General features: G+C 40.9%; 1 protein-coding gene across 2 annotated transcripts in view; it reads right to left on the minus strand.

The window, feature by feature from the left end:
• Positions 1-227: 227 nt before the first annotated feature.
• plpp3 (phospholipid phosphatase 3) overlaps positions 228-18,594 on the minus strand; it is a 33,028-nt gene continuing 14,661 nt past the window's right edge. Inside the window, exons 2-6 of one of the 2 annotated variants that reach the window (XM_018734279.2) lie at positions 17,280-17,434; positions 14,056-14,336; positions 13,283-13,340; positions 6,782-6,958; positions 228-2,081 (exon numbers count right to left, since the gene is read on the minus strand). In XM_018734279.2, coding sequence (XP_018589795.1) covers positions 1,953-2,081; positions 6,782-6,958; positions 13,283-13,340; positions 14,056-14,336; positions 17,280-17,434 — 800 coding nt within the window. In that variant the 3' untranslated portion in view covers positions 228-1,952. Of the gene's footprint in view, positions 2,082-6,781; positions 6,959-13,282; positions 13,341-14,055; positions 14,337-16,710; positions 16,869-17,279; positions 17,435-18,594 lie in introns of both variants that reach the window. The other variant, XM_018734278.2, reaches the window with a different exon arrangement.

Genomic DNA, 18,594 nt, shown 5'->3' on the forward strand with positions numbered 1-18,594 from the left:
CTGGATCGACTCTGGATACCTGAGCCCTTGATCCGGACAAGCAGTTAATGAAAATGGGTGGCTATAAAGGTGAAGCTGCACCACAGAAACGACAGTAACAACTTAAAGTTTTTGCAATGAGCTTTTTATTTAAAAGCACATTTATGATAACTAAGTACATTTAGCAGGGAAATGCTAATATTTTTTGTACAAAAAAGAGACAATACAAAAATACTAAAAATAGCTTTTTTAATACAACTGTTGGTGTAATCTTCTTTATGCTCCTTACAAATCCATAATATTTTAGTTCACTAAATACAAAAATTTGTCAATCAATGCTTTTTAAGCAGCACTTTGTAGATAACACAGGTCACAACACAAACTTTTTTATTCATAGTGGATATATCTAAAAAGGTTCAAGAATAATATTTTACAGAGATCATTTTTAGTGTTCTATACATTATTTATAGATTTGTTACAAAAAATAAAACAGCTTGCTGCAGTTGAAATGATAGGACGGACTAAACAATAAGGATGTGCAACATATTGAAGTGTTGTTTTCAGGGTTTTTTTTGCGTATACTGTACTGTGAAATGTGAACTAGATTAACTGTACATTGTTATTGTTATAATGAACAATATTTAAAAAAATGTTAGAAGCATTCACTAACAAAGAAATTTCTTAAAATCCACAGTTTTTTTCCTTTATTTTTCAATAACATAATAACAGTCCTTAGCCTTGGACTTGTCAAAGCTGCATAGTGACGCACACTCCGCACTTGGAAAGTGTTGGTAGAGAGCCGACTTGCCTGAGGCCAATCTACACACACCACCGGTGAGGAGGTACGTCAACACACACTAGTGACTGGGCAAGTGGGGGCTCCTCCCAGCCAGCGGAAAGAGCCCATGGCCAACATGTGCCTGTTCGGCCTGGGAGTCGATCCCAATAGCCTGTGACCGAAAGAGCCTCACCTCCCCACCATTAACCCATTACTGGCCAAAAGGCCCAAAGCCACTGTGGTACAAAAGTCCCAACACAGGTACTGCGTGGCACAGCCACAGCTCTGTGCTACTGCTGGTGACCTACAGCAAAGGGGTCTTTGTATTCTCACATCCACCATCCCCCTTCCAACAGACCCTGTCCTCCTTTCTCCCCGTAGAAATGCCAAATCCCATGGGGCAGGCCCACTGAGCTGATCACTAATGGCACTGCCCAAAGGGCTGATTATGAAAGTACATCCATAATTAAACCTACACTGCAACTTTATTGGCAGTAGTTCTAAAGATACAGCCAATTCCTTATGGTGACAAGGGACTAAGTAGTGCCAGGCATCCCTGTTTTCCTGAAAGAGGACAAAAAACCCTGTCTCAAAGACATCAGCTAGCCTTTTATATTGTTATTGCTTCCAAACTGCATATGTGACATCTGAAAATTAGCTTGAATATAATGGTATAAGTAATTTTATACTGTTAATACGCTTGCACTACATATATTGTTAATATGCCTTTCTGCTAACGTTGCAGATAAAATATCATTCCTATTGCTAAGGAATTTGTTGTCCAATATGCAAGGCCACAAAGACAGAGAGTTCAAAACTGGTTCTGTCCTGGAGAAAACTGGAGCCTGTTGTGAGTCCTCACCCCCTATTTCATTGTTTATAGTGTATTTTTATGTAGGATTTTTCCTGATTGTGTGGTTATTTCACTGGGCCCAAGAAGGAATCTATTCCAAGCAATGCCAAAGAGTTACAGCATATAAAGGGTCAAAACTTCCCTTCATGTTTGAGAGCTTACCTCTAACAGGGCTCTAATGAAGATACTGTTTTAAAAAAAGACTTATCTGCAGGAATCATTTGTCTTTCTTCCCTACATTCTACTGTCAGATGAGGAGAGTGAGCAGCAGGATCGTTGCTGGTCATCAGTCACAGGTGTCTGTTCTTTGTGTGGTTCAGATTGTCCCGAGGCAGTGTATCCTTACACCATGTTGTGATGGTTGTTCCTGTCTATCATGTCTGTTGAAGGTAGCAATTCCTTCTTGATGGGGGTGGGTGGCGAAGCGCTGGTCTTGGGTTTGGGCTTGAAGAGGTCAGACACGTAGAATACCTGGGAGTGAAGAGAACAGAGGAAGCTTAGAAACTAAGTTAAGAGTAGGTTTCTTGTTATAGTTTAATGGAATGAACTGGTTGGATGTTACTGTACTTGTGATAAACAATTCTGAAGGGCATACTGATAATCGCTTCAGCCCTGGTTTGGCAGCAGTCGTGCTCTTAGCTCCCCGCTCTTGAAAGACTCACAGTTGTGAGGAAGGAAGTGACTACACCAACTCACAACGGCTCAGACACAATGAATAATACAGGATCATGCATTATATTTATTATTCATGCCATCAGCCAAATCATTCAGTACTGATAGTCATAATACATGTTCTCTTGGTGTTATTTCATAAGTAATGATTAAGTAGACCCATAGAAGATCCATTAATGAGTCACACATTTCACTAAATTCTTTACAGCCATGAGGTCATTTGGCTTTGGTGTGGTGGAAGGGAGTATGAGGGAAGAGGTCCTTTAAGGAAACATTTCCTGAGGTTCTGATGAAACCGAAGAGGAGGACAACTTCTTACGGACTCAGGGACTACAGAAAGGAAAGCTGGCTCACTGAGTCAACCCTGTTTGTCAATCTTATAGCAATCTCCAAAATACTCAAAAGTCGCTATACATAAAACACAAAATGCTATTTTAAAAGATGTCCTTACCAAGCTACTTCAGCCTTTTCAGAGCTTAATATGGAGAAAAATCAAAACACGTTTTTTTCCAAAGTGATAACTGTTTGGAGCATGTTTGCAAAACCTCTGAGTGTGCAACTGCAGGTGTATCTTTAACAGGAAACTGTTTGCCTCAAAGGTTCTTGTGCAACCTTTTGCTGCAAGCAACCCAGTGAATCTTTCTCAGCTCAAACAAACAAGAGGTTAATTTCAACCCAAGCATATCTCTTGAGTATTGGTATGTAATGGGGCATTATCCACATGATATACTTTCATTTAGCTTCAGCACCAAGAGGCCAGGCAATGGTGGGCGTCCAGCAATTGTCAGGACAAAAATACAGTACACAAGGACGACAAAGAAGATTCCTGGCCACTAAAGCCATCTGTATCCTATTAGTGTCATTCAGTTGGTGACAACAGCTGACATGTATTTTGGTGCAGAATAATGGACACTTCCACCATGCGTGCCTGGAGTGCCATGTTTACTGTGCTCTGGCGACATCAGCGGAAGAACACAAGCTATTTTGGATGGCGCACACAAAGTTGTCTGTCATGCTTCCTTGGTTGTTGTCACATCAGATCTGGCCAGCATACGTGGCACCAGTTACAAAACATGGAGCTAAAGAAGGATCTTACTTCTTGTTTTCATTAAAGAGAGCAGGACCCTAGATGAACATACTTAGAAGTTGGCCACAATTTTAATACGAAGTTTGGTACCTTTTCAGAAGATAGGTTAACCCTTCAAAAATGGAATAATGGGAGGAGCAGGAATCTTGAACTGGTTGGCTGGCAGGCGGAATCTCCAGACAACTCATACTGACTGTAAAACAACTGCTCATGAGCAGCTGATATGACTCTGGTGAGAAATATCTTCCAGTGGGAAGGCTCCCTGTAAGGTCAGATCACAGCATTTTCTGGCTTAAACTATTCTGTGTGACATAATGGCAATGAGAGCAGGAAACGAAGCTGCTGTCTCATTCTGTAACTGAGGAGAGCCATTCCTCCATGAAGACACCTTTTGTTGAATGAATGGTTCCATTTTCATGGCCAGTGCAAGACTCACATCCAGAACTTCTTACACAAGGGTCTTCAACTCAAGACACCATCACTATTGCTGACAAAATGTTGACCTGAGGTTGAAATTCTGACTTCATAACCGCAGATGCCAATGAACTCTTATCACTGCCAGGAAACTTCCTGGGTTGTAACTTGCAGAATGCAAATGACCTTCCTCTCACTATAGAACCCATTGTGTTGGGAATGCATACTCAGCAACCGGAATGGGAACTGTGTATCTGGGTTCTCTATTGGAAATCTGCCAGAACATTGGCACTGACTTAAGGTTGTGGATGTTTTATTCCAAGTTTGATTAGATAGTCACCTGGCAAAAAACTGGTAAGGAATGCATTCATTGTTGCTGATATTTTTTTCCTTAAAGGATTTGTATCAAAAGCAACTTACAGTTTTACCCTTGATGAATATTTCAGGTGAACACCTTACCAAGGGTCCTACAGCAAGACTTCCAAGAACTTTAACTTGGAATTTTTACATGTCCTCAACCAATGCATGGCCTGCTTTTTAAGAGGATAACTGTCATTCTATTGATATCATTTCAGCTTACATTATCAGACAAGTAAACCTATTAATAACTGTCTGGGCATGAGCAAGGCTAGGTGACACACGGGATAGATTTATCTGACTCACAGTAACAGACAGGAAATTGTAGTGTGAGCCAGTCTTATTCATGGATTATTTTCCTTTGTCAAATGACAAATACTATTCATGACACTTTTTAAAAAATTTTTTATGAAAATTATGATTAGGTAACGCATGTTCTCTTGCTTCCCATGATAGGAAAAGGCATGACATTTATTTAAACATCTCAGGGAAAGTTTTGTCAAGAATGAAATCTCTCCTGAACATGTTGTCCTAAAAAGCTCAAGCACTGGAAGAGATATTGTGTCCTGTCTTCTTCCCAGACTTTCTCAGCCATTTACTTCTTGCCACAAGAGCAAAGAGGGAGTTTGGTGCTGCAATAAATCCATTACTGCCCTCTGCTCTGGGAGAAAGACATGTAGTAGCAGGCACGGTAATATGTATATACAACTATATAAATATACTTGGTTTTTTCAGTGCTGACTTTCTATTCCTAGCTTGACACAGAGGTTGCAATGGAAACCAGTAAGTGAGGAGAAATTATCCAGCTAATGTCACAGAGACCTTGTAACAAAGTCTGTTCTGCTGTTTTTACACTACAGCATTCTTATTATGGGAAAGTTAATCTATTTAACAGTGGAGATTAACACCGACCCTTGCTACCTTAAAGAATTATAGGTTGTTTAAAGTCTGCTTCCTTCAGCTTGACCTTGCCTTTAGTGCTTCAGGAAAACAATGTCTGGCAACCCCTTTCCCTTTTGTCTGTATTAAACTGGGTCATTTCTGTGTGCATGCCATCCTGAGGAGGGGGCGTCAGGGGATACGACGTACTGTACTTCACAGGGTAACAGAAACAAATCAAAATTCACAAACTGTTCATTTTGACTGCAACATTTCTGCATGTTTGAAAATGTTACTATTATCAATATTGTATGTACATTATTCAAAGCTACTGAAGTGCAGCAAAGAGGTGTTGAACCTCTTGGGACTAGTATTCGTGATCTGTTATCAAAAGGGATTGTATAGGTAATGTACTGTAAAGCCTAAGTAGAATTCGACCGATATTCTAAATATTAACACGTATCATTTATCCTACGAATAAAAAACACAAAATGTGCATTCTCTGGGACCAACTCATTGCTCTATAGCAGCAAGCTGGTGTCTACATTTCTTAAATACAAAATCGAAAATATTTTCTTAAAGGCTACTGGAGATATTTAAATTGCTGGCTAGAGATATTTGAATTTTTGCTCCCCAAGGAATACAGCATTGGGGATGTTACACTGGGAAAGCCAGGGCACTATGAGGCCCCACAAGATGATCAATTGCATTTTGTTTGCTTGGGGAGTTAATTTTGAGGTCTGCTATTCATCTGAAAATTGTCTACAAACTTGGCAAACAAGAATAGAAACAAAAAAGCAAACTTTTTTTAACTTGAGTCATGTATATTCGGGATAATAATGCCCTAAATCTGGCAAAGAATGTGATTTTTTGTTATTGTAGTATTAATCAATTTACTATTGTGTCAAGGATCCGAATGAGTAGAAAGGGCATAAAGAACTATGGGTTATTGCCTCAAAATGCAAGGGGTCAAAGTTCCTTGACTTAAGTTCCGTAAGAGCTCAATGGACTGTAGTGGAAATCTAGCTAGGACAACAACAAGAAAAGAGTCCAAAACAAGCACAAAAAAAATTGTTCCTTGGAAATGGGTCATATTAGAAAAACAATCATGGAAATAACTTTGTACGGTATCATCCAGAACAGCAAGCATTGTGAAGAAATGCCTTGAGTGCTACAGCAAACGTGCCTTTTTCCACTGTGATTTGTGGGATTAAAAACGTTTCTGTGGTCTCCAGAGTGGCTAAGGTATCAGAGTAAGAAATACTCAGGCTTTCCTAGAGCTACCCTGAAATCAACCTGGCAGTGCTGTGGCAGTAGTGAAGCCAAACCCTGGCAGTTACATAGACAGCCTCTGGGAAAGCACTTTTATTTTGTTAAACAATTTCTGTGTCTGTGTTTGGAAGCTGTGAAAGCATATGCTTTGTTACAGTGACTTTATCACAAAGGATCCCTAAATCTACAGTCTTCAAAGTTATATCTTTAATGGAAAATGCCCCCAAAAATCCATGCTTTTATTCTGTAATTTGGCCTCGAGCTTTTGTATCAGTTATTTTGGGTCCAACCCAGTCCCAAAGTGTGTGTGTGTGTGTGTGTGTGTGTGTGTGTGTGTGTGTGAGAGAGAGAGAGTGATTTGCATGTAATCCATATGATATACTCTTTACGGGTGATATGTGCTGCTCCTTCGGCACTGCAACACCGCCCTTGAAAACGTCTTTTTCACTTCTATTAACATCATCTGCCTGATGATGAGGACAATACTCACCACACAGTAGGCCACCAGGGCCCCCTGCACAAAACCCGCCAGCACATCGGTCGGATGGTGCTTGTGGTCAGAGACTCGTGACAGGCCGGTGTAGAAGGCCATCATGAGGAGCGTGAACTGCAGCAGGGGTCGCAGCAGCCGGGCACCGCGCCACGTGAAGCGGGACTGCAGGTATAACTGAGGAGAAGGAAGAGGATGGGTATTTGCTGAGAACATGAGCAAGCAGCAGAAAATTAGGTGCTTGTTATTCGTTGACCGTACCCTAGTTCCTTTAGCAGTGTTCCAGAACCACAGTTGTTCCAATTACTCAGTTTTTACTTTTTGGCTCTAACAGTAGGGAAAGTGCCAGTTGTTTGGCTGGCTGTGTAAAACAAATGGGAAGGACAATTAAGTGGTGGATAAGCCTAGTTATTTATAAAGGACTATGCAGGAAAAAGTGTAGAGGTCTTTGGACACTGATCTTTATGTACGATTTTTTAATTGAGTAGACTCATTAAAGATCCATTTGCAACAACAGATAATTGACATACACTATGAATGAATCTCTTCTCTCCTCCTTTGTATAAGAAAAGGGGCACTGTAGGGCCATTATAAAACACACACATCAAGATGAAACATGACTCAGAATCCAGGAAACCATTTTCTCACCGCTTACATAAAAATCCTTCTACTACAGTCACCTAAAAACAAACCTATAGTAACATAAGGCCACTCTTTATATTATGGGTCTTTGCATGTATAAATAACAAATCAAATATACACATTTCAGTCACCTACGCCACTGACATCAAGAAATTTTTTTCTTACGAAAAAGAAAAAAAACAGCTAACTCTACTGAACTGAACAACGCAGAAACCCAGACACCTTCATCTTCCAGCAGCTTCAGGCAAGAGTCCATATCTTTCCTGTGTTTATTTTACGCCCAAGAAAATCCATCAGCACATTATCCTGAACTTCCTGTACGAGTGGTCAGGAGATGTGGGCTATGGGTGGAACATGGTGAGCCTAGAAGATCACTTCCTAACCCCCAAGAACAAAAGGGCAATCAGCGGGCTTAACAATGCTCAAACAGGAGAGCCACTTCAACCGCTATTCCAGTTAACCTGTGGGCAAGGCCAAATCTTGCTTCCTCAAAAAGCACACCACCAGACGATATTCATCATTGTTTTCTTTAGGAAGGAATTCGTCCCTGGGAAGTTTTGTGTCTATTTCCTCGGCATCTATTCTCAGGTAAAAACCGGAAGTGGGTGTAGAAAATGTCACCCAACAGTTTAATTGTTTAGCTTCAGCTCCCACAGGTTGTCACATATGACCCACCCATGACATCCTCAACTGCCTTCTCAAGAACTTCTTCCAGCAAATGCATAGTACTGTTTCAAATACATTTTGTTTCCACTACAAACTCAATGCAAGCTTGTGCAAAAGTATGACTGTAATGCCCATGGCAGTAAGGGCCTTAATTATAATTAAATGACTAACTTGAGAACACAAACAGACATTGCATTTTCAGCAGAGTACAAAAACCCAGGAAGTCTTAACATTCCCTGAGTCAACAACCACAAAGCTACATCACCAAGTAGTACACCTTTACTGTCTGAGACATAAATTCTGGTCGGCTGCCTATTTATGGAGAAAATTTGCTTAATAAAAGGACTGAGACTCAGGGCAGTAGGGAGCACTGTATTACTAATGCTAATAGGGTGAATGTGAACAAAAAACAAAAGGGATTGAGACCTAGTTAAGAGCCTTGTTAAGTCTTTGTTCTTTCCTGGAGCAATTGCGCAAATACAGGCAGCAGGTAGTGTACTGGTTACGGCCATTACCTTAAAATGAAGAGGACCCGGGTCATGGGAAAAGGACATGCTTTCTCTTGCTATAGTACCCTTGAGCATGGCACTTAGCCCGAATGGGTCCAGTAAAATTTAACCCAGCTGTACAAATGGGCAAATAATTTCTAACACTTCAGTATAAAAACTGACACCGCTAGTTGTTTTGGAGAAAAATGTCACCTAAAAAATTAAGAAAACATGCCACAAAAATTCAGTGTCTGCTGCTACAGTCCAGCAGACAGACCAGTGGAGCTGGCCTTCATTTTTATTCATTTATTTTCATATTTCAGCTGCAAATGTATAGAAAAAGCATATTTGTTGTGTATTAATTTCATCCCTGCTGAATCATAATATCTGAACAACTGCTTGCTGATCATGTACAGAAGAGTACTGGGTGCTTTCTGAGCACATGACACTGTTTCAAGATATTAACCTTAAAAAGTAGTAGCTAGGCTGTTTAAATTTTGACCAACAATGGTTACATACCAACTGGTTTTCAGTTATTTCAGTTCATGAAGTTGTAAACGGCTTTTCAACACACATCACCGTGAAGTGGAAAATCTCGAAAAACAGATTCTGCTTGATCAAAAAACAAGCATTGTTTGTGCTGACAAAACCAAGTAATTAGAGAAGCTAAGTATAACTTTGTGTGACTTTTTACTTAACTTGTTTTTCAAGCCTTCTTACTGCTTGGGTGTGAGATTTTGTAAACACCATAATCATTTCAGGAAGCGCTACATTTTTCAGCACTTTTCAGTGCCACCCATTTTTGCAAACAAGCAAAAACAGTTCTTTAAAAATTAAATATTTGATGCTGTATTGCACTGGTAAATACATAGAGAGCTTATAGTGGGTTTAAGTAGACCAGTTGGGGATGAAAAAGAGAAGAAAAGATTCTGAAAGTGATGTTTCTATCAAGCACCATTTCACTCCTACGACAGTTTGACATGTTGCTTTTCTGTATAGCACAATAATTTGTGCAGTTGTGTATGTAATTGCACGCATACAGCTCATATATCTTGTCATATTCCTAGCAAGTGTGACATGTTAGTACAATATTATACACCTATGTGCAAAATAACTATATAGAGGCAAACATTTCTGCTGGCTGGAGGTTTCATTTTGGTAATTAATTGGGTAAACAAGGACTTAAGTTATTACTACTTTGTAATTTTTCTTTCAAGGGAATAACATTCATCAACATAAACAGCTGTACAAAATACCAACGTTGAAGGAGCGCAATGTGGCTCAACTGACAGTTGCGACATTTAGACAATGAGAAACGCATTGCAAAAACTGGTTTGCATGATTCATCCTCTTATGATTTACAACAGCTTTAAATACAGAGTAGGTCTATGACAAGGAAAATACATGCAAAGTTTGTTTTTTGTTTTTACAATGAGTGTTACATTCACACAGTTCAATCACTCTGAACATGAAACACCATTCCCAGATATTAACTAGTGCATTAGCAAACACTGCTTGCACTGGAGTCCCTACACATTAGTGATATATGCCCTCTACCCCTCACCCTCCATTAGTGAGACAGACAGCACCCGGGCTACGTGGGGGAATGGACTCCACTGTCTCCTATGCCTTTAACATGTCATACAATGTTTCACGGTCCCTGTATTTTTTAACCAAGCGGTTGCTTTATCTGATGACAGGACAAGGAGGGGATGTGTGACATCTCCATGCCTAAACTTAGAGACAGAAGACCTTCTTGTTTGGTAAACCACACTTTTCCACTCTGTTGGCCTGCAGTTTCCTGATAGGACACAATGCCCTTATAGCACTGAACATATATATCATCTATGAAACATCGTCCAAACTGTCAGCAAAGGAAATGGCTGAAAGGCCCCATGTATTCAGGAAAATGTATATTTCTATAATTAACTGGCAGCTACATCCTGTGCATCGGGTTCGGTTATGTCATTAAAAGAACGGCGAGAACCACCAATGGTGACCGTTGCAATTTATTAACGGCTGCATGAGAATGGATTTTCAAAATTAACTGCAACACTTTCTTATATTAACCCTTCAGCAGCCTTAGAAGGAAGACTGGATATCCCTGTGTCCATAACTAGAATCGACAGGACAAGACGCTAATCCTTATTTGTTTTCTTCTTTCTGATCCTCAAAGCGCAGCCCCCGCACACAGCTCTTCTAAGGTTTCGCGGTGTCTGCTCGGCAAGGTTCGAGCGCTTATGAAGAGAAGCGTTGTGGCTTTTCACTAATAACCTGGAGCCCTAATGGAGGTAGTGTCTCTTCTGTAATTTTCAAGCAATTAATGTCGACAGTGTCTTTTTTTTTAACCTGAAACAGCCTAAAACAGCCTGAAAATGACTGCAAGTGACAGAATTGCTGCACAGCGAAAGAGCCTGTCACTCCCATAATCCACACATGTTCGGTACATTGTGGTGCCATCTTTCTGCAGCAAGCCCAGAAATCAAAGCAAAAATCCAGGAACTGATTCCAGATTCATGTAAGGGTATTCGGTCATTGACCAGAACTGAACCCACAAACCCTGACCACAGATCACACTTTCTCAGGGCAGAACCGGTGACACAGTGGTGCTTCCGCTTGGCTGTCCAAACAGTGACTTTGTCTGTGGCAGCCTTTTTTTTAACCCTCATTGTAAGCAAAGCAGACTGCCACACTCCAGTGGCTCTGCCAGATGGCCTCCGCTCTCCATGGCTTGCTGGAAAGCTTGACAACGGCTCATGTGTCATTGTGCGGTTGAAGCACTCTGGAGGCACCCCCCAGCCAAACCAGAAGCCATGTGCTGTAATGGAGTGCTGTCTGTAGGGAGGTTACAGTGAGGCTGGGAAATACCCATTGCCCAGCAACTTACGCCATACAGCACAGCACAGCAATGCTAATAAAAGCCCTGCTTACAGTAAGCACCCACTAGGTGCATGTTTAAACTGCACTTCGGATAGTTGTTTTCATTTTGTTGTACTCATCTGCATCATAAACAATGATGGGTAATTTACCTCCGGATTGGACTAACCGAAATTTTCATATTCTTTGTTTTGGGGGCGGTGAAAACTTCAAAACATATTATGCTCATTGAAGCACTCTGGGATTCAAAATGTTGGCTTACACAGGGGAAACTACATTCTTTTGTTCAAACAACACAGTTTAAACTGAATACTACAGTATGTCCAATATTTCTCACACTGCTTTGAAAAAAGATGTTTAAATTTGGTAGTTACTGCCTAACTAGGCACTGCATTTGCTAGACTTGCCTTTCCTGACACAACTAGGAGTGTGATGGAGTTGATCGAAATCCGCATCCGCCGAATGCGGATTTAAACGTATAAATCCGTATGGATGAGGTTTTTAATGAAAATTAAAATGGAAATGACCATTTTTACTAATCCGTATGCACATATCAATTAAAAGATGAGAAGAGGTATTTCTTTGGTTTAAACTTTACACACAGGAGTAATTTCCCTTTTCAGCAATTCTAAAAACATTGGTTTATGCTCACACTAAATATTAGTGAGCAATCATTTATATCAGTATGAGTACTTCCACTTAAAAACTAAAAACAAGCTGAATATATGCAAACTAACACAAATTGTCTTATGCAATGACATACATGGTATGCAAAGTCTTACAAAGTAGGCCTAATGCATTTCAGTGTGTAATCAATATGCAAATATAAGCGCAAATCATTAAATAGTGATTTGAATATAAAGGTGTATGCAGTGGGTACTGTAAAATCATTAATTATCTTAGCTTCTCTGAATTGCGCCTAGACTTGCGGACAGCAATACATACACATATAAAATAAAGATTGTAATGAGATTTGTTCCATGGACTACTTTTTTCCACATCAAATTCGTATCTCCCAAAAAAAGTGTTGAGGAAATTTTACGGAGCTCAGATCTGTCAAAAATGTTCGAAGATAAACAACGTTCAAATTTGAATTCGAACTTTGGCACATCCATAGTTAGTGAGGAGACAGCAGTCTGTTAGGTGATTCAGATGGATTGGGGGTCAAAATCATGTGTCCCAGTATGAACCACTGACTCAGGCCTGCTTAAACTGAAAGTCTTAGATCCACAATAAAATTCAGATTTCCACTCCTGGTCTGACACTGAAGACCAGCCAGTGAAACAGTTAAAACTTACTTCTCACTCTGTTCAAGAAGAAAAATATGAAAAATGGGTGTTTATAAGAGAGAACAGACAGCTTTTTGATTTAGAAAAAATGAACTCTTCCCCCCATGTGTAGGATGCACAGATAAACTGGAAAACCTTAAAAGTACACCAAATATGCATTCCTGTCCCTTGAATGGAGCACTCTCCCACAAGGACCAAATACTTTGGTCTCAAGAAGTAAAAAGTTTGCAGGATATGAAAACACTGTGCTGGAATAAATGATGATGGAAACGTTTCTTAATGTAAAATACTTCCAGTCCCAAGATTTCTTATAATTGTAGATTCTGCAGATTTGTAGCTGTGCAACACTGACAACAGAACAATTTGGAATTGAAAATACAAAATCACAATATTCATGACCTGCTTAAACAAAAACAAAAAAATCCATCTCTGCCATGAGACATGAGATGTCAAAAGTGGCGCTTTCCTTCAACAGTGGATGCACAAACATCTAAAATGTAAGTACAAAAATTTTAAACACATTTGAAATATATACTCACCACCAGGTACAACATGGTGAACATGGAGAAGGAAGCATGTCCAGAGAAGAAGGATTTTCTGTGAAATTTAACAGCAAAGCATTCATCATCAGACACATTAAACTTCACCTGTCTCACCACAGTCTAATCACCAAGTTCTTTGTAATAGTTACAGTCTGAGAACTGGTTCTCCACTTTAGCATTAGTTCAGACAACACTTCTCAAAATAAATGACAATGCATGTGTCTACATCACTTTGCTAGGCTGCCTGAACATTTCCAGAAGTGGTTCAGTTTTTCCTTACTTTTAAAATATTTTTCCAGACAAAACATAAAAGATATGTACATAAACACATAAAAAACATTTTCTTTAAACTGAGACAACCTGCATGTTCTATGAAATGCAAGAGCCTTAAACAGGGCAGTGAGCTAAACCTTTGGTGTTACATGCATGAAAAATGATATCTGATCACAGATAACTAAAACTTATACAACATTTTTAAAAAGTCCCCCTTTATTTACAAAAGAAAATGAGAAATTCCACTCTCTGGAGTTTCGTTTTATACTAATGCTTGGCAGAATGTGATTAAACAAGATCCCAACAAAGCACAATCATAGAACTAAAAGCCAGTCTACCATTTAGCTATCACATGGTCTGAAGAAGCCAACATCAACTTGTCCTTGCTTGTTGATTACTTTATTTCCATCCTGATGACATGATAAGGGGAACCAAATGAGAAAGATGATAGCAATCGATAGATTTTAAAAAGACTAGTCTTGTTGTGTCTTCCATACCTTGCCTCCTGAACTTTGTTCTCTGGTCCCCGGCACTTGTAGTCCGTGATGTAGCCCAGGGAGCAGTTGATGGTGGAGAAGTCTGGGTTGCACACATCCAGGAAGTGGGGCCGCATGCGGCCCACTGACACCTTAGCAATGTCTGTGAAGGACTGGCTGATGGCGCAGCCAAACAAGAAGACGCCCACTTGCTTGTAAAGAGCGGAGACATAGGGGTTGCCCACGAAGGACTTTGAGCCCTCGTTCAGGTAGTGAATCCTGTAGCACTCCCCAATGATTATCTGGACAGGCGAAAACAGGTCAGACATAGAGATGTGTCTCTGGCTTTTGGAAAATCCCCCCTGTGATTCATTGCATTCTGAAAGATTTTCTGTTCGATGGGTCATGGCAAGGTTTTCAGTTTGGCAGTTTTCTTGCACATGCAATTTTAGTCGCCTAACAATTGCATACTGACAGTAAGACACAGGTGAACAAAAGAGGATGGATGGACAGGACAGATGAAGAACACAGAAGCAGGCCTGCCTTGCCTGGATTCATGAGTGTTAGTGTGGTAGGTTTTGATGTATTCTTAGTACATCAGTAAAGCTTAGCTCTGAAACGCATGGTATTACATGATACTAAATAAAAACTCAGCATCATTAAGATTCAAGTCAATTAAGAGCTAGACATAGGAGACACAATGGGACACAAGAAAAAGAGATAAGTTTAGTGCTAAGTTAACAAAAAGCTGAATGCAATGGACTGATCTTCTGCAACTGGGACCATTAAAAAAAAAAAAAAAACTATTAAATGTCTAGGAAACCCGTCTGGTATATAAAATACATAAACGGCTGCTGTATGAGTAACCTCCAACACTAATAATAATGTGTACCCAGTAGCGGGTAATCTAATAAAATCCACCAATGTAGCCCATTCTGGCACCAAAGAGGCAGAAATACTGAAGCATACTGTTCCAGCGTCAAGGCTTCGGCCAACCCCGGGTGAAACAAGTACATGCCAATCAAACGCGTTAAGGAAGACATCTCCCAAAGCCCTCACAGGGCCAAACAAGGCGTTACTGTACTCCTCAGCTTCTTGGTGAACCCTTAAATAATACTGACAGGTTCACTACTTTGAGCTGTTTAAGTTTAGCGAGACCAAGACTCTAGGGTCTATCTACCTTTACAATATTCTGCTCAGCAGCATATACATTTGTTTTGTCTACAAACGTTCTTAATGATAGGTGTTGGACGCTAAAGAAATCGGCATGGGTTTGTTCACTACCAGTGGCTCACGTTCTGAAGGGCTTCACTGTGTTTGGAGAACCGTGACCAGAGAAGATTTACCAAGAAGAGTGTATATTTGAAATATCACCATTTGTATACATCTGTCTGCTTCTGTCTGTCTCTGGCTCAGGATCCGCACAGTAACTGCAGCTCACGGAGTGCAGACAGGAGCTTTCGGAAGAGCAGCATAGGAACAGCCTTCCTAGGGGTGAATGTATCGAGGGCGGGATGCGGAGGCAGACGTCACTGGGCACAAAACACGGCGAAGTGGGAACGAGCATGAACCACACAAGCCTGGAGAGCAGACGCAATCCAGCTCTGAGCTCTCCGCCAGCCACATGAGACGTCAAAAGTGGCACTTTCCTGTTTGCATTTCATATGGAATTAGGCTGTCTGGGTTTTGCAACCATCTCTGTGGCCATACATTTGAAAACCAAGTGGGGGAATCTGCACAACATTATGTCAGCGGCTGGTTATTTCACTCAAAGGCACGAAAAGCCTTTGTTGTGTATGTATAATCTACACATTTTTATTAATATATAAGTGTTATACATATATGAAAGCGTTTCTCCTTGGTGAAAATGTAAACTGAAGCAAATAAACCATCTTTAAATCCGTGTTCTGCGATACAAGTGCGTCGTACAAATGAACCTTCACACAAACAACGTGCAATAGACCAACCATAATTATATATGTCTAAATTATCGCTCAAGAAGTTCTAATTCCAGCCATTACGTATGACACCCAGTTCACCAAGCCTACAGCCTCCAGCTAAGATCTTCAATCCTTTGATGCACTTCAAGTCTAGAAGTCAAGCTCTGGGGGAGTGTGTGAATTCAAAGGGCAACGTGTCCATCCAGAACTGTTTCCACACATACTGCTGTGTCTTGCAGATCCTCAGGATTGGGTTTGGGGGGGGGGTTATGACTCTTTGTTTGTAGGCAGCCGTAACTAACGCCCTGCTGTCAGTCTCATTACCTGCCAGCTGATGAACAGGTACTGCCCATGCCACGTGTGACACATTAAGGAGTTGCTAAGAGGTTTGAGTCCATTTGCACTGATCGTTGGGTTCTTATACGAGCCCTCCATTGCACTCACATGATGGATATTTAGTATTGCAATGCACAATGGAGTCATTCTCATAGGAGAAAACCATGAAACAGAGACACCAAATGCACGAATGAAAGTAAAATAGAAAGCAGAATGACAGAACAATTCCCACCTGAACCAGGTGAGTAACTTATCAGTCAATAATGGTTGTTAATGTATGAGAGTACTAGACAGTCTTCACTAGAACCTGTTGCATGTGGTTCTGAGAATGTATTGCTGAGATTTTATACAGAGAAAAAAAGTGCCAACATTTTAATGTATTGAAAAGAAAAAGACTTACAGAAAAGATGGCAATAAGAATACCAGTAGCACAAAGCACAGCATCGCTTATGGTGTCTCCGTTTTTGTACGGGTACTTGATGGACTCGTCGCTGCAGTAAAACCCGCGCCGGTAGGGCTTGACAGTGCTAGATTCAATAATCAGGAAAGGCAGGCCAGCTACAGCGAAACGAAGAGGAAGAAGAGACAAAAAAAAAGGTTTCAGGTCAGTAGGAGGGACACGTAGAGGACGGCACATACAGAACCCCAGCGCAGGTCTGCCGGTGACATGGGGACCGGTGGGAAGGAAAGGGGGTGAGCGGGGTCATCTGCATTTTCCTCGTGGCCCAGTGACAACCCACATTGTCCAGCGGACAGCTTGTTAACCACCCAGTTAAAAACACACTCACATTTCCACGACTGGTGACTACATGTGTGACCCACCACGCATTGATCCAATCAGAACTTCACAGGCAGCCACTGCCCTGTTTTTGACGAGGAGGGAGAACACGCAGCTGCCACCGCCCATCCTGTCACCGGCCCACAGCAGCCCCCATGTCCCCCGGCAAGGCCACGCTGCGGCCAACTTACAGAGGTAAGGGGCAGAACGAGCCCCACCGCTAGCAGCACTGAGGATGGGATAGTGCTTCTCTTAAAGGGGTAGTGGATGCTGTCGTCATCACAGTAGAAGCCTCGCTGGTACGGCTGGATGCCTGACTTGTGCAGCGTGAAGAAGGGGAAGGTGACTGCGCAGACAGACAACAGCAGTGTCAGCCCACCGTCGGGCACCACCTACCTGTGCCCACAACTGTTGGATTCCCTTGGGCCTTTTCAGTGAAACACTTCAACAGAACTCAAAATAACGTTTAAACATTTTGAAAAGGGGGGAAAAAAAGCATGACCGTACTTGAAATAATGTTGCGAAACATGTAAAGATTATGCTGCAACATTCCAAAATGATGACGGAGCATAATTAAAGAGAACTTGCAGAAATGAGAAACATGTGACGCAAGGATTTATAGGATTACTGAGGATGACATTTTTAATACAGTTGGCTGTGTAGCTGTCAACCTTCCCTTTCAGTTGCATCCCCTGCATCGCTAATTCTTTTGGAAGCAACTGAACATATTAGCAGAATCACATTAACAAATTACTTGTTACAGTACAAGTGCAGTAAAATAATACAAAACCCCAGTTTTTTAACAGTTTGAATGTCTTATCTCCAACATACATGCTGTCATTTCACCAAGGGCAAAAACCAAACAGAGAAGTTCAAGCATAGTCTATATTTTGCAAGTAAAAATAAGCATATAAATGAGACGTAAAATGTACGTTGAAGCTTTGAAAGTCACAATGGATTATAAAATAGAAAAAGGGGGAAAAAAAAAAAACAAATCTCTATTATTCTGTGACCACCCAAAATACCAAGAACTGTTCTCCAGGGGAAAGGTAAAGAGAAAGGGGTGTTTAGTTTGTGTGCGGTTAGACAGCGGGGCAGACAGAATCCCCATCTCAGGGCCTTCAATCTCAGCTTCGCAAAACAAACACGGCTTTCTCTGAAGAGCGGGCGCCATGGTCTTGTGTTACAGGTTGACAGGACGTGGGGTCACGCGTCTCCCTTTACTAAATAGAACTTGAAATCCACACAAGTTCAAAAGGCTGAGTTATTGCAAACATCTATGCTTCTGATGCCATTGTCAAGCCCTCCTTCACCTAGGTGAAAGTATAGACCGCAGCGAAATAATTAAGTGGTAAGACTATTGTATGCACATAGATTAAAATCCTTTTCCAAACATCTTTCAAACCTACATTTAAATGAAAAAGATACACAAAGACATCTAAACAACTTGAAAACATAGATCTAGTAAACAAGTAGGTGCGGCAGCAGGTAGTGCAGCGGTTACAG

Source organism: Scleropages formosus, chromosome 9 (assembly GCF_900964775.1).
Source record: "Scleropages formosus chromosome 9, fSclFor1.1, whole genome shotgun sequence".
Classification (NCBI taxonomy): domain Eukaryota; kingdom Metazoa; phylum Chordata; class Actinopteri; order Osteoglossiformes; family Osteoglossidae; genus Scleropages; species Scleropages formosus.